Source organism: Acanthopagrus latus, chromosome 17 (genome assembly GCF_904848185.1).
Source record: "Acanthopagrus latus isolate v.2019 chromosome 17, fAcaLat1.1, whole genome shotgun sequence".
In the NCBI taxonomy this organism is placed as follows: domain Eukaryota; kingdom Metazoa; phylum Chordata; class Actinopteri; order Spariformes; family Sparidae; genus Acanthopagrus; species Acanthopagrus latus.
Genome location: NC_051055.1, coordinates 18,014,972 through 18,029,528, shown reverse-complemented (window position 1 = coordinate 18,029,528; position 14,557 = coordinate 18,014,972). Strand labels below are relative to the sequence as shown.

General features: G+C 40.5%; 2 protein-coding genes across 3 annotated transcripts; both read left to right on the top strand.

Annotated features, from left to right (window-relative positions):
- The first annotated feature begins 271 nt into the window (after positions 1-271).
- On the top strand, positions 272-3,202 carry zgc:174935 (uncharacterized protein LOC796019 homolog). The gene is made up of 4 exons (XM_037074785.1): positions 272-671; positions 1,660-1,714; positions 1,882-1,993; positions 2,106-3,202. The coding sequence occupies exons 1-4, from the start codon at positions 378-380 to the stop codon at positions 2,539-2,541; spliced, it is 897 nt and encodes a 298-aa protein (XP_036930680.1). The 5' UTR covers positions 272-377; the 3' UTR covers positions 2,542-3,202.
- A 7,027-nt stretch (positions 3,203-10,229) lies between these two features.
- On the top strand, positions 10,230-14,434 carry si:ch1073-70f20.1 (prostate-associated microseminoprotein). 2 transcript variants are annotated; one of them, XM_037075352.1, is made up of 4 exons: positions 10,230-10,363; positions 13,013-13,123; positions 13,837-13,945; positions 14,043-14,434. In XM_037075352.1, exons 2-4 carry the CDS (start codon positions 13,015-13,017, stop codon positions 14,215-14,217), a joined length of 393 nt encoding a protein of 130 aa, XP_036931247.1. In that variant the 5' UTR covers positions 10,230-10,363; positions 13,013-13,014; the 3' UTR covers positions 14,218-14,434. The 2 variants fall into 2 exon arrangements, with proteins under 2 accessions (XP_036931247.1, XP_036931249.1); XM_037075354.1 differs by lacking the exon at positions 10,230-10,363 and adding an exon at positions 10,960-11,098.
- The last annotated feature ends 123 nt before the right edge of the window (positions 14,435-14,557 follow it).

The following is a 14,557-nucleotide window of genomic DNA, read 5'->3' as shown; positions in this document are numbered from 1 at the left end:
ATAATACCTTCATATTTTGCTTTATCTACCTTCATGTGTGGTGTGTTAGAAAGGAGTTTTATAAAGGTTAGCAGGCCATAACAGGGTCTGCAGGGTCAACCTGTCTGTCAGAACAGAACAGGGCGTGTCCGCTCCTCTGCGCTCAGTCCCAGCACACCTGAGCATGTGTCCAATCCAGACGCGCAGGTTAGCCAGCCTCCATGTTGGGTTGCTCCTGGCACAGAGGTGTGACGATTGCGGCTGTGCACTGCTGCTGACTCCGACTCTCACATGGAAGCGCGAGAAGCTGCGCTGTGACACCTGTAGAAGAACCAGACCTCATCAAGGACACGTTTCCTTCCCCCGCCAACAGAGAAGGCTCACAGATCCCGCAAAGCATGAAGGTGCAGGTGATCCTCCCGGTGTCTCTGGTCCTGTCTGTGGCATTGCTGGGTGTCTTGAAAATCCGGAAAAAGGAGAGCGACAGGGAGCTCAAGAAGGGAGATTTCGAGAATGTCAAGCTGCGGGTGACCAACGATGTGCTGGGAGAGTACAAGCGAGAGCTGGCGGAGACGGAGAATCGGGTGGAGACGACCCAGACTGAGATGACGGGGCTGGAGAAGGAGACGAACGAGCTCCGGTTCAAAGTAACTAAGACGCAGACCGACTTTGGCTCGTGCGACGGTGCCAGGGTGAGCAAAGATGAGAGAGAGATGGGGGGACATGATGGGGGGCCGATAAACATCGGTGATCAGGAAAAGTACTGAATTACTGCATAACATGGCAGCACAACACTGGAATGTTCTTATTGCGATGTAATCTCTGTGTCTGACATTTGACCGAGGAGTGGGGCCCCTGCGGCCGTGATCCAAACACAACGCGCATAACCTGTCGCACCTGTTCAGGAGCAACACGTCATCAGCACCTGCCAGGCCTTTTCATTTTCCATTGCTAAAGCAGAGCAAACTAAAAGGCCTGCAGGCTAGAAGAAACTCTCAAGAATGCAGATTTCCTCCCATTGTGGTGTGATTTGTAAATCATGCGTTGCTCAAATAATGGAGATTCACAGCCTCTGCTTATGGCAGGCAGACCTTCAGTTTTATGGGGTCACATGCTAATTTCCTTTCCCCTTCCCTTCCCAATCCTTTTTCTCAATTATGTTCCATGTGTTATTCTTTCAGGAAAAAAAAACATATACATGTAATACCTGAGAAATGTAATCCATCGCCTCATGTCTCTGGGTTTGTATACAATGCATACAATGCATAAAAAATGTGCATCACCAGAGCAAATGTTCTTGTTCTGCTGTGGCCAACAATCAGACGTCTGAGGAGCAAGTTGGTAATGTATCACACTGTAGCTCTGTGTGGTTATTTTTGGAATCTGCATTTAGATACCCATTGGTTGTTCTCTTCCCATTCACCGCCCTTCATTAACCAGAGTTCCTCAGATCATCCGATGAAACATCACCCTTAAATGATTCCTTCGGTGCACGTTAAAAAATGGTAGTGTCCGAGGAGTCAACGAGATTTAAGGGGCTGGAAAAATAATCTTGTAACTCTGAGAAATGTTATGAAAGAAATGTTGTTTTGGAGGAAGTTGCTGCATCAAAGTTGAAGATATATGGATACAGGATGAACATGGGTTTGTGTTGCTGAGAATTCTCTCTTCCACTTGCAGAAAACTGCACAAGATGGGCTGGCAGCGGTCGAGTCACAAATGAATAATCTCAAAGGTGGGTGTCGATATATGGGCCTCATGGACATGTGTCACGTATGCATTAATTGAGAGGAGAGGCGATGGAATCAAGCACATATACTGGTTCAAATGCATTTTAGTTTGTTTCTCTTCCGACTTCAATAAATGCTTTCATTCCCCCGTGTCATTTTATAAAACCTGCAGCTGAAACGGAGAAGGAGGAGAGCGGCTGGAAAACAGAAGTGGACACACTGAAAAGTCAGCTGGCAGCACGGAGCGCAGTCTGTGACCATCTGAAAAAGGACGCCCATGTAGGGTAAGGTTACTAACTTTACTGGACTTTTAGAAAATTTATCATTCTGCAAAGTGTGTTGATCATCAGTCATTATATTTATGCATTCACCTCATTTTCTACTGTTTGCTTAAAGCAACTTGTGTGACGCTAAGGCAGCCCCAAAAGAGGAGCCTAAAGCAGAGTCACCTCAAGCAGAGACTCCGAAACCGGATGAACCAAAAGCAGAGGAGGCTAAAGCAGAGGCTCCAAAAGCAGAGGAGGCTAAAGCAGAGGCTCCAAAAGCAGAGGAGGCTAAAGCAGAGGCTCCAAAAGCAGAGGAGGCTAAAGCAGAGGCTCCAAAAGCAGAGGAAACTAAAGCAGAGGAAGCTAAAGCAGAGGCTCCAAAAGCAGAGGAAGCTAAAGCAGAGGAAACTAAAGCAGAGGCTCCAAAGGCAGAGGAAGCTAAAGCAGAGGCTCCAAAAGCAGAGGAAACTAAAGCAGAGGAAGCTAAAGCAGAGGCTCCAAAGGCAGAGGAAGCTAAAGCAGAGGCTCCAAAGGCAGAGGAAGCTAAAGCTGAGGCTCCCAAGTAGAGACACTCTCACAAAACTTCATCTGTTAAACAGAAACACAGTCTAGGACGTTGTTTTACTGGGTCGCTGTCACATGTTGTATGAGTAGGAACCTTTAGGAACATTTGACTCCTCAGGTTTCGCACCTGCTCATTGGGATGTTAAAGAACATATTTCTTTTCAGTCTGCTATTTATTTTTATGCAACAACCTGATGAAGAACGTGGATATATTTTGTACAGTATGTGTGATAAATGCTTTGTATAAACAGGTTTTTACAATGCAAATATATTATGCTGTTAGGGTCAAGAGTCCACTCAAGTTTGTTACTGAAAGTCAATGTGAGAAGAAAAAGCCTGTCTTCATGTATTCAGCGACGGTGATTGTCTGGCATAATTCAGTTTGTATTTATGGCTCAAAAGAAATAAATATGCAGATGTAAAGCAAATCTTGTTCTTAAAGTCGGGCTATCTTGTCAGTAATTGACATTTTCCAATAAATTGTCAAGACCATTCAACATAAATCTCTTACATCTAAAGACATTTGGTATTCAGTGGTGAAAGTAAAAGTATAGATGCCACAACAGCAAATAATAGTCCTCAAATTTTAACTTGAGTAACGGTGCAGAAGTATTATCAGTCGAATGCCCAGTATCAAAAGTAAAGGTACCCACTAACAATGCTTTAATGTCTTAGTTGGTCTAAGTGAAGATTATATTAATTGTTTTATTATGAAGTTGTGTAGTTTTATCTATAAAAATCTTTAAACCTTTTTTCAGGATGAGCATATTCCATAGATCTGCAAAGTAACTACAACTAGAAAATCAGAGTCAGAGGTAAAGAGGGAAATAATAATGTTGCTCCTTCTAATAGATATGTCAAACTACAGATATATACAGAAATTGTATAAGATGTAAGAGTAAATAAGAATCAGTAAAGTTCTAAAATGTAACTAAAAAATGGCTCTAAAAAACTAAAGTTAACCACAGTAATGGAGTAAAAAGTGCAATATTTCCCCCCCAGATGTGGGTCATGTAATGTATCATAACTTGGATATACTCAAGTTTTAATTCCTTAGAGCTGAACTTAAGTACAGTACTTTAACAAGTGTTCTTAATGACCTTCCACCACTGCAAACCTGTACATCAAATCCCATTTAAGTCATGGTACTTGTCACAGCAAAATGCTCGGATCAAAAGCATCACATCAGGTCCACCAGTGTTTATTCCCTCAGGCCTGTAAAGCAGTGCTTCTCAAACTGAGGTCCCAGAGGTCCCAGAGGTCCCTGAGGGGGCTTCCAGCTAAATATAGTCCATCCATACACATTGTGTCTCATTGAAGTAACTTATTTAAGTTTCTTGTTTGAGTGTGGCAGAGCTAATGCAGAAGAAGAGATGTCCTGATCACTTTCTTTTCTTGTTCTATTGCATATCTGTCAACCAGATCCAATCTAATATTTGTTTTCCCTGTTTGTTTTATTGTGTTTCTTCAATATAACCCCATAGTAACATTCAATTTACAGTGGATACGGAAAACATAACCTGTACCTGAGGCCTTCGTTGAGGGTTTCCTGTGATATGTTGTATAGTGTGCTGCTGAAGTGTGTCCATGTGTGGATCAGCTGTAGCAGGTTGTCTCAATTTTGTACACACCATAACTGTGCCCACACCCCTCACCGCTCCTTCGGTAAAGAATTTAACAGAGTAACGCTCAGTGTGTTAGAGTGCGGCCAACATGACAAACTTGATTGTGTAGTCAGGGTGTGGGGCTTTACAGACACACTGTTGTGAAGTAACTGCTGTTCTTGTTACACAGATAATGATTAATGCAAATTCTTCCGTGTGTGTGTGTGTTTGAGAGAGTCACACAAGATGATATATCACATAGTGTTGTCAAGTGCTTTTATCAGCAATAAAAAGCAGATCCACTGAAAGCTGATTCTCAAAGCAGTCTGTCAATAAAGGCCTAAAACCATTATTTGAATGCATGTACATTGGGGATGCTTAGAAATTGAAAAAAAAAAAAAAATGACACTGAAACCAGGAAGAGAGAGACACAAAAGACAGATAGGGAGAGGCTACAGAGAGTGGTCAAGACCGCACAAAAGATCAGCAGAGCTGAGGCCATCACAAGAGACGACACCCATCCTGTCACATCACCTGTTCGAGCTGCTACCATCTGCAGGCGCTACAGGTCCATCAGGACCAGAACAAACAGCTTCTTTCCACAAGCCATAACTGCTCTGAACACAAATGGGCACTGACACACACACACACACACACACACACCACCCAAGGACAATGTGCAATAATTGTAAAACACTGTACATTTTTATCTATTTATTCTTTATACTTACATTGCACTGCTGCCTTGGACTTTTTACTCTATTTTTATGTTGTGTGAACACTTGGATGCTGCTAGAATTTGACAATAAAAGGATCCTGATTCTGATTCTGATTCAAAATGCTTCTCTGTTCAGTTTCACCAACTTGCACATCATCTGTGCGTTACGCTTGTTGGCCTTTAGTTTACTTCGGGTGTGTTTGTTTTCTCTTTTTGTTAGAAAACTCCTCTCTACCTCCACTGCTGAAAACACAGACCTGGGTATTGAATAACCGTTGTTAACCTTGCCAGCCTCTTTTTCTTAGTGACCCTGCCTCAGGGTTTATGTGTGTGTGTGTGTGTGTGTGTGTGTGTGTGTGTGTGTGTGTGTGTGTGTGTGTGTGTGTGTGTGTGTGTGTGTGTGTGTGTGTGTGTGAGAGAAAGGGAGAGAGAGAGACAAGAGCACTGACCAATCAGTGAACCCAGAATCATAGAGCCTTTGTCTGTCACTTTCTGTAAACCTCACTACGTTTATCTCAGGCTGTGCAGTTTGTATTCCAGCTCAAAGCTTCCTCGTGTATTTCTGTCGGTGTGTGAGTTTAGAATAAAATGTTAAATGTTTTGTCTGAGTTGTTCACTGCATGCTGCATTGTTAGTAACTTAAATATTTACAATGCAGAGCAATCTTTTATCAGATATAAAGATATGACTCATAGACGGATGCCAGGACAGCAGATTTAAAGTGGTTCTTGTCAATGGTTTAACACATTTTCGTCCTCCTGGCATATTTTCATGTAAAATCAATCGAAACAACACAGGGTTCAAGGGCAGTTTCATTTGAATGGACAGATGTGGTGTGTTTTATCATATCCACTTCCTGTAAGGTTCCACATTCATTACATCGTATTTGTTTTAGTGAGATTAATGATTAATGCCTTTTATTGGTTTTCCAACAAATATTAAAGGAAACATAATGTTTTTTTTTCCTTATGTACCAACACAGACTTTAACATAGAGAAAAATTGCTTGCATTTTTGGGGGGAAATTGATGAAATAGCAAAATAAAGGGATTATGTGTTGTTTCATGAGATAAAGGTCTGGAGGATAAACTAAACAAAATAAAGTGTTATCAAGCAATGTATCCAGAAAAGTGAAAAAATAAAGGACGCACAGGCTGTTTGAAATGCTTCAGGAGAATTCCTCAAGGTTCTGCGAAAGGTAGATATTTAAGGAATAATGATCATCATGAGCCTCACAAATATTGTTCCTTTTTTATAACCCTCTTAAAGATAAGATGCAACTCCCTCCATTCTTTTGACTATCATTATAATCAATGTCAAGATGATTCAGTAAGTCTGACTGATACGTCGGCTGAATAAAGTCTCATTTTAGCTCATTCTGATTTATCTCAAAGGGTTTTTATCTTCAAACCATCAATTTGTGAGTCAGAAAGCACAACAGGACGTAGGACTTCAAAAAGACTTACAATTGAATCATACACGTGTGTTGCTCATCCCAGGATTACATTTTTTAATCCTAATATAGTTCCTTTTTTTTTTGCTTTCAGTTACTCTGTCATCTCTCACTTTGCCTCACACTGCCCTCCATCTGTCGGAGATTAAAATACTCCCCCCAGGCTCTCAATTAGGCAATCAGAGGGCTATCATTCCGCCCCAATAGGCGCACAAGGTCGGCGTCATACCGGGAGAGGATAGAGAGACAGAAGAGGGGGGACAGTCGGTATGACTGATGTCATGAACTGCTGAGGGCTGCTGTTCATGAAATGTACTGTCTGATCTGTGTGTGTGTCTGTGTGTGTGTGTGTGTACAGAGGTAAAGAGCGTAATGTACCTTTGTTTTAAAAATAGCAAATAGTCACTGTCACAATTGTCACTGATGACGTTGTTAAGACAAATGCTGACTGTCTCTTTGCATCATGTGCTGGATACGGAAAAAATTCTCTTTCTCTCAATGGTTTTTTAGTTGTTTTTTTAGGCCTGCAACAATTCTGCGTTTACTTCCTGCTGACGAAAAGCAAAGAATGCTGAGTCACCTGCAGGTGAAAGTGTTGTGCTCTTCATTAACCGTCAGGCCGGACAGATGATGTGAAGTCAACATGTGTTACAGTCCCACACTGCTCATCACAGATGGAGTGATGATAACATCACCAGTCATCTTTACAACCAGAGGTCATCCTGACAGCCAGAGGTCACGTTGACTGACAAAACCAAGTATCCGTTCGACCAACATTTGGCAATTGTCTACAACTGGTATCGTCGTTCGAAAGTAATCTATTTATTCTTAAACTTTTAGTCCTTCTGGTTGAAGATACTGTTCAGTTGAACTTAACTTTTCCCTGTTGGCCAGCCATCTAACTCATACGAAACAAGAACAGGTTTTAATAAATTGTTTCCATATGTGGAAATTCTAATCTAAATGGGTAAAAGGACAATCACTCTTGAGAATGTGCTTTTGTGTTCAAATTGCATGTTTTTATTTCACATTAAAATTTCAGTTCACGTGTAAAAAAAAAGTAGCCAACAGCTTGTGTGAATGTGGAATACATATGTAGATAAGTGGATGTAAATTTAATGTGCCATGTTTTGTTTCTACGTTAGGAAACTGTAATGCACATGTGATTAAAGGTCAATAACTGTGAATTTCACCTGTGAAACTGTGGGCTTCACATGTGACGAAGCAAATATCGCTTGATTTCATGTACTGAGTTTTGTTTCCATGTGAGGAGAGGAAAAGCACATGAAGCACGCTTTGAAATTATTTACTATTCACACATTTCTCACATGTGAAAATAGGCAGTTCACATGTAACGTTTTCGTAAGGGTCGCACCACCTTGGGGTAAAAAAAAAAAAGCAAGTATATTAACATTTGACCTTGAAATGTAGTGGAGTTATAGTGGGGAAGTAACATCCTAGTACCTTTAAAGATTGGACTTAAGTGAGTACATGTAACTTTTCGCCGCAGCCAAAAACAAACTAACAAATATCGAAAAAATATCATGAGGCTTTACCATCGAAAATTGTCAGTTTTATGGTTGTAAGTTATCACACAAAGTGTTTCCCTGGAGGACTGGAAAATTCAAGTTTAAAGACCGTCTCATGTCCAATAAGCTTTGCATGTTTTTGTTATTCCACTCTGTGCCAGAAACACCAGTTTTCTTTCCTTTGATTTAATACATCTTTATCTGTAATGGTATTCATTTGAACTATCCATTCTGAACTGGAGGAAATATTAGTGACAGGATACGACTAGTGATTTAGTGCGATGACCATCATGTGTCGTACCCTTGTCCTCCCTGCAGGCGATAACCAACTAATAACTGAAAGTTATTTGACTTTACATGTGCGGTCGTGTGCGTGTTTTGTGTGTGTGAGAGGGGAGCTCACAGCAGGATGAACATCACATCTATTGATCAGGCTAATGTGGGGAGGAAAAGCTGCAGGCCACGGCAGCTGATCAATATGCCTCTAATTACATGATGGGGCCCGGAGTGAAAGAGTGAGTGCAGGTGGTCCCCCCCCAAACTCCCAGGGTGCTGTATATAAACGCTGGCCCACTGAGGGGTTGCTCACTCGCTCATGCACAAAGATCATAGAGCACACACACACACACACACAGACACACACACACAAACACTGAATCGCTTTTTAACGAGAGGTTTTCTGACGGGACGCTGTGTGTGGAAAAAAGGGAACTGGTGAGTATCCTCCTCTGTGTTTGTATTTGCATGTACATTTGCATTTGATGGCTTAAGTGGAGGTGTGGAGGTTTCTTTTTGTGAGTACTGCCTCTCTGACTGTTTGCCATCAAACCTGTGTGTCCTGAAGCAAATAGAGTCACTGATACTGTATGTGCTCTCAAATGCCAACAGGATCTCTGATTCCTTGTGTTAGTGGCTCTCTCCCTCTAGGCCTTGTCATGTCCCTGTTGTGTTGGATGGGTCATTCCGGTCCTTCCTCATCATCAGATACACCTTTCATGTATTCTCTTGTATCATCTGTGGCCTACATTCAGTCTGAAATGAGCAGACTGCCTACGATGTTTGCAGTAAGTCTGTCACTCCCTTGTATATTCTCACTGCATTGTCTCTCCTGTCCGTTACAGGCTTTTCAACTCTGCCGAGGCTCTGACTGGCTCGGCGCTGTGTGATATGTTTGATATTCGGTTGTTCTTGTGCTTGATCCTGTCAACTAAATATCAGACATATTCCTACAGAGTCTGGCACTGACTTCTGAACCTGTGCTGTGTCTCTTCAAAAGAGACAGACGCTAAGGTAAATAGAACGTAGACTTTGTATTTGTATTGCTAAATATTGTAAATGTTTGCTTGATTTCCCTCAATTTAATTACAATTTCTTTATTGATTTCTATGAAGCAAGTGTCAACATATATTTTTAGTATGAGGATGTTGAATGTACTGGTAAAATGAACCCAAAAGTGAAACATTAACAATAAATTGATTCAATATTAAAAATGTCTTTACATACTGAATAAAGTTAAACAAAATCAAACCTTAATATCAAGTTTCATTGTTGACTTTCTTTTTTTTTCATTCTCTCTTGCAAACACACACACACAAACACACACATACACACACCCATATACAATAATCTTTACAACAGCAGTGACAGATGAGATATTGCAATCTTTTGTTTTACAATAGGACGTGTGCCAGTGTATCCTGTTCGATAAGCAAACAGGTGTTTTACTGGCACTGGATTTTGACATCAGAGATCACGACAAAGCCAAACTTGATAACAGCTCTCAGACAAAGAGATCAGAGCCTGTCATTGATATCAGGAAATGGGGCGGGGTTGGGAGACAGGCGGATCCAGGGCTGTCTCAAAGTTTTCCCAGAGGGATAATTACAAAATCGTAATAGCGATAGATTGGAAAGGGGAACAACAAAAAACAACAAAACTGTATAAAGTCATTACAGGCTTCCTTAACAAAAGAGAGCACTAAAATGATTAACTAAACCACCACTGCCAAAATTGTCCAGGAGACCCAGACAACATGAAACGAAAGGCAAAGGCTGCCCAGGAGACCTTTGATAACCCAAAATGCTGGAGTCACAACAAACTCTCCAGCACCCCAAGCTGAAAAGGGAAATGGGCAGTTGACATGAAATACACACAAAGTTCTGAGTTGGTGTTTATAGATAAACCGACAACTTGAGAAGCCACAGGGGGAACCTCTCACTACATCTGAAGGTGAGATAATGAGTCAGCACAGAGCACCTGAGACTCAAGGTATATGAGTTACCTGCTTAATCAAAGCCAATCAGTGCCACACACACCTGACTGCAGTGAGCTGATTCTCTCACCACTCTCACAGAGCCGAAAGATTGAGCGCCCTCACAGTTTAACTGGCTCGCCGAGCCCTTTTTATTTATCAGCAGGAACGTGGAAGTTTTGTAGTCCGCAAAACATTTCCAGGGACTTGTTTTAGAACGTTCATAAACAACTGGGGAAAGAAGAGAAGACAGTGACTGGATTTTCATTTGTGGGTGAACTGTTCCTTTACATTTCTCATCAGCTTTGATTTCATCCACGCAGAACATAAATAAAACCTGACGGTGTGTGAACATCATCCGCAGAGATTCATTACCGTCTCCACATCTCTGATTCACGTCCTATTAAATCAGACACAGCGAGCTACGTGCTCCATATGCTATTTCTATACTTTGATGAACTGATTTTACATAGAGGGAACATGCTTTTGGACTTTTGGCTAATTAAACGTCCTCCCTCACAGTCAATGAATTCTTCAAAAGGGCAGCTGATTATGTAAGAGTCCATTTTCAAAGGAAGCATAATAAGTCGCATCCTAATGTGCACAAGCCTGCGGGAGCCCAGAGAACAGTTGCGCAAATGTGGGTAAATAATTTGCCTTCTGATCAAATGAGTCAGTGTGTGAGAGTAAACCACAGCCAGGTATCAGGTATCATACACGCACGTAATCAGTGTGACGTCGTTGTCACATGAGCACAAGGCCACTAAAGAGTTAACTCGAGATCCCTCGTGATTCAAAAGTGAAAAACCAAAATGATTCTGACCACAAGTAAGGAAGCTGTATCAACGGGTCGAGGTGCAGAGAAACCGTCTGAGACAACCTGCTGACACACCAGTGCAGCGCAGAGAGGAAAAAATTCAGGACAGTGAATGTTGCAGCACTAGAGGGCGCCTGGGCTCAGTGTGTGACCTCTGACCTGCACTCACATCTGAGGACCAATTTCAGGTATTCATTTTAAACCTGTTGATTGGACAAAAAGTGGAGTCACCGCAGAATCCAGTTCAGTGCGAGCTAGAGTGGAATGTGTGTTCAGCAGGAGAGTGAGCCCCCCGGGCAACGAAATCTCCTTTAAAGTGTCAAACAAATCTGGGCGTTTGTGTGCGTGCGTGTTATCAGAGGTCTCAGGATGGTTTATTCAAACAACCCCCAGCGCAGAGAAGAAAAAACAATGAAACCCATCCTCCAGCACCAAAATAACAACAAAAAAAGGCGCAGTGACGTAAAGAGGCCTTTAATAGGAAAATTGAATTAAGGTTCAGTGGATCATGTAAAACCATGTTCACAATCATGTAAACTGCTTGATGACTCATTAACGAAATTATATGACATGGAAATAAGCAACTGATGTGCATCATTGAATTTGATTATACTGTTGTATGAGAAAAAAAATTACCACAAACATTCCTCTGGAGCTCTTCTCAGATACAATATAACAATGCCGGAAAATAAGTACATTTTGTTATCCGTGTACTTTATCATTGCCATTTGATGCTCCAATAATTCAATAAATTTCAGAGGGACATTAAAAAAAACATGATATCATGCAGGAATACCTAGTAGATTGCAAGTATCTAAAAAAGGCTGCAACCGGTCAGGATATTTAGGTTATGGCCATTTCTTATCTTATCGCCTTATGTATATGGCCTCAGTTACTTTTGCTGGCCTAGATATTGCCCCTTGGGTTGTTTTTGTTGGGTTTTCTACAACAATGTGTGAAACATTTTATCCAACATGATGCCAGAATAACAGTAACAATAAACAGGGATTTCTCTACCATTTTAAGATTTGGGTGTAGCACCAGCAGTTAACGTCTAAATAGGCTCCTGAAACGCTAAAATTCTTTCCAATATAATTCAAAAGACTTCACGTTCAAGTTAAATGAATTAAAATAATTTAATGGTCTTTGCTTTTTTTAAATGGTACATTTGCATTAGTATGCACCTACATAATATCATTATATCATTGGCATAAAATGGTATCAAAATAACAATATCATTTATGGAAATGTTTGTGGGACAATATATAATTCAAGTTGTAAATCCTCTTACACATATTTGTTGGTAATGAAAACATTAAATAACATAAATTGTAGAGGTTTAGACTCCCACTGAAGTGTGTAAAGCTGTGGACTGTTCTTCCACCACTGTTGTCACAAATACTATGAGATTTTAACAAAAAAAAGTGGCCTAGTGAAATTCTTTTCATTAACTGTGTCAGTAGATATAAGAAAAACAAATACTGAATAATGAAAATAAGTATATGTGTGTGGATGTTTAGCGTGGGGTCAAGGGTTCACTCACATGCAGCTCCTGTAAAGGACAATAAGCCACTGGCTGCTTGTCTTATGGATGTTGTCACCAGTGAGATCTGCTGATAGGGTCAAACAGCAGCCCCTGAGACAAATGTTATCTGAAAGAGTGCACACTGTATACTCAGGGGCCATTACTGTGAAGCAGTGAAAAGAAAGCAAATGACAACCGTTGTAGTAATAATACTTCTGCGTGTGTGTGTTTGTGTGTCTGCATAATGTGTGTGTGCATATATAGAATGGTATTTAATGAATGGGGGCACGTAGGGGGGAGGACAAACAGCAACGAAGAAAGACATAGAAATGAGCGCTGAGTTGAGTCAGTATAAATACCAGGGAGCATCAGTTCAGGAGGAGACACGGAGCGGACAGGTGAAAAGAGGGAATAGAGGAACAGCAAGAGAGTGTGTGAACGAAAGAGGAGCAGCAAGCGAAGGTTTTTACATTACACAGTAGAAAAAGGGTAAGATTTTGATTTTTATCTCATGTGCTTATCTTGTTTTTGGTGGCAGTTTTTAAATATGTGCACTGTTTCTTTTTTTTTGTTTCAGAAATGGCAAACACAGCAGGAGGAGTGCTTTTAGCTTTACTGTTGTTGCTGAACTCCAGTGTGCCATGTTTGTCTGTGTATAACAGTGGAGAGTGCTTCTTCAACACGAAAGGTACAGTGTGTGTATAAAGGATTTGTGTGAGAGCAAATCACCGGTCCCATCACATTTCCAGTGCTACAACATAATTTAACGCCATTTTTGAAGTACTTACGAAATACTTTGAAATACATTTTACCTCACTACATTTATTTGACAGTTACAGTTACTTCAGTAAGTCACATTTTTCATCCATAACATGTGAACAGTTTATGTAGTTTGACACCTATACGATAAACACCTCAATGTCAACACTGCAGGAATATTGTTTGGATGACAATCAATACTTTCATAAAAAATTAACAATAATCAATCTTCTGTAATTTGAATATCTAATGAGTAGAGCCGTTCAGAAAACGTTATCCCTTTACTGTAATGCAGCCTGTAAAATGACTAACACTTGTGTCATATGATAAAGTCACGATATCCACAAATTTAAGATGATATATAGTCTAAAATCACAACAACAATATATACATATTGTATATATCTTCCAGTTATAAATCATGCTATGTAAAGTAAATAAATACATCAGACCTGCTGCAACATTTACATTTAAATGCTGCTTTATGCATCAGTAACAGTGAAAATATAATATAACATGTACACATTTGTAGCATATACGTTGAATTATAAGGATAATTCTGTACAGTGCAGGAATTTTACTTGTCTTGAGTGCTTTGTCAACTGCTGTGTATGCCACAATAAGTACTTTTTTGTATTTCCAGGGAGCTGTGAACACAAGGGGCAGATGTACGGGATAGGAGAGAGCTGGATAACCAGTGACTGTTACCAGTGTGTCTGCATGGAGCCTTTTGGAGTCGGGTGCTGTGATCAGTGAGTTTGTTGTAAAATCAAATTCCCAACCAAAAAAAAAAAAAACTAAACTTATGCGGATGTATTACACTTACTCTTACTCTGGTCTTTCCCACAGAGAATCTAAACCTGTGGACTATCCGGACTGGTGCGAGATCATCCGTAAACCAGACTCCTGCACGAGTGTCGCGGTGATGAGAGTCAATCATAAACTACCCTGCCTCTGGGGACGAGGTCGTCTCAGACCAGCTGCAGGCCAGCCGTGGATTTCTGACAATGATCCTTTATTTTGAGTTTAGCAGTTAATGAAATTATAGCAATATAACAATATGTGATGTTAAATTTGTGATTCAGACACCAGGTTTATTCTATCATGAGAGACTAAGCTGTAGTGAATTTTATAACTAAATCTCCAAGTAGCAGAGGAATTATCTGTCCGTTCTGTTTATATGTACGATTTCACAGTTTAAAGTTGTGCTGTCAGTGTGTGCTGTTGAGGACTCTGTCTGAATGTCTGGATTGTTTCTGGTCGATGTTTTAAGATTAAATAAAAATGTATGTGTTATTTCTGGTTTTGTTGAATATGTTATCCGGTATGTAGTAGTCTTATTATATTTTGATTTCTAAGGCTTG

Bases quoted from the DNA above. Each gene is read 5' to 3' on its own strand.
- si:ch1073-70f20.1 (XM_037075352.1), top strand. From the start codon at position 13,015: ATGGCAAACACAGCAGGAGGAGTGCTTTTAGCTTTACTGTTGTTGCTG. The intron at 13,124-13,836 runs GTACAGTGTGTG...TTGTATTTCCAG, and splicing joins GTGCTTCTTCAACACGAAAG to GGAGCTGTGAACACAAGGGG. The intron at 13,946-14,042 runs GTGAGTTTGTTG...TCTTTCCCACAG, and splicing joins GGAGTCGGGTGCTGTGATCA to AGAATCTAAACCTGTGGACT.
- zgc:174935 (XM_037074785.1), top strand. From the start codon at position 378: ATGAAGGTGCAGGTGATCCTCCCGGTGTCTCTGGTCCTGTCTGTGGCA. The intron at 672-1,659 runs GTGAGCAAAGAT...TTCCACTTGCAG, and splicing joins GCTCGTGCGACGGTGCCAGG to AAAACTGCACAAGATGGGCT. The intron at 1,715-1,881 runs GTGGGTGTCGAT...TAAAACCTGCAG, and splicing joins ACAAATGAATAATCTCAAAG to CTGAAACGGAGAAGGAGGAG.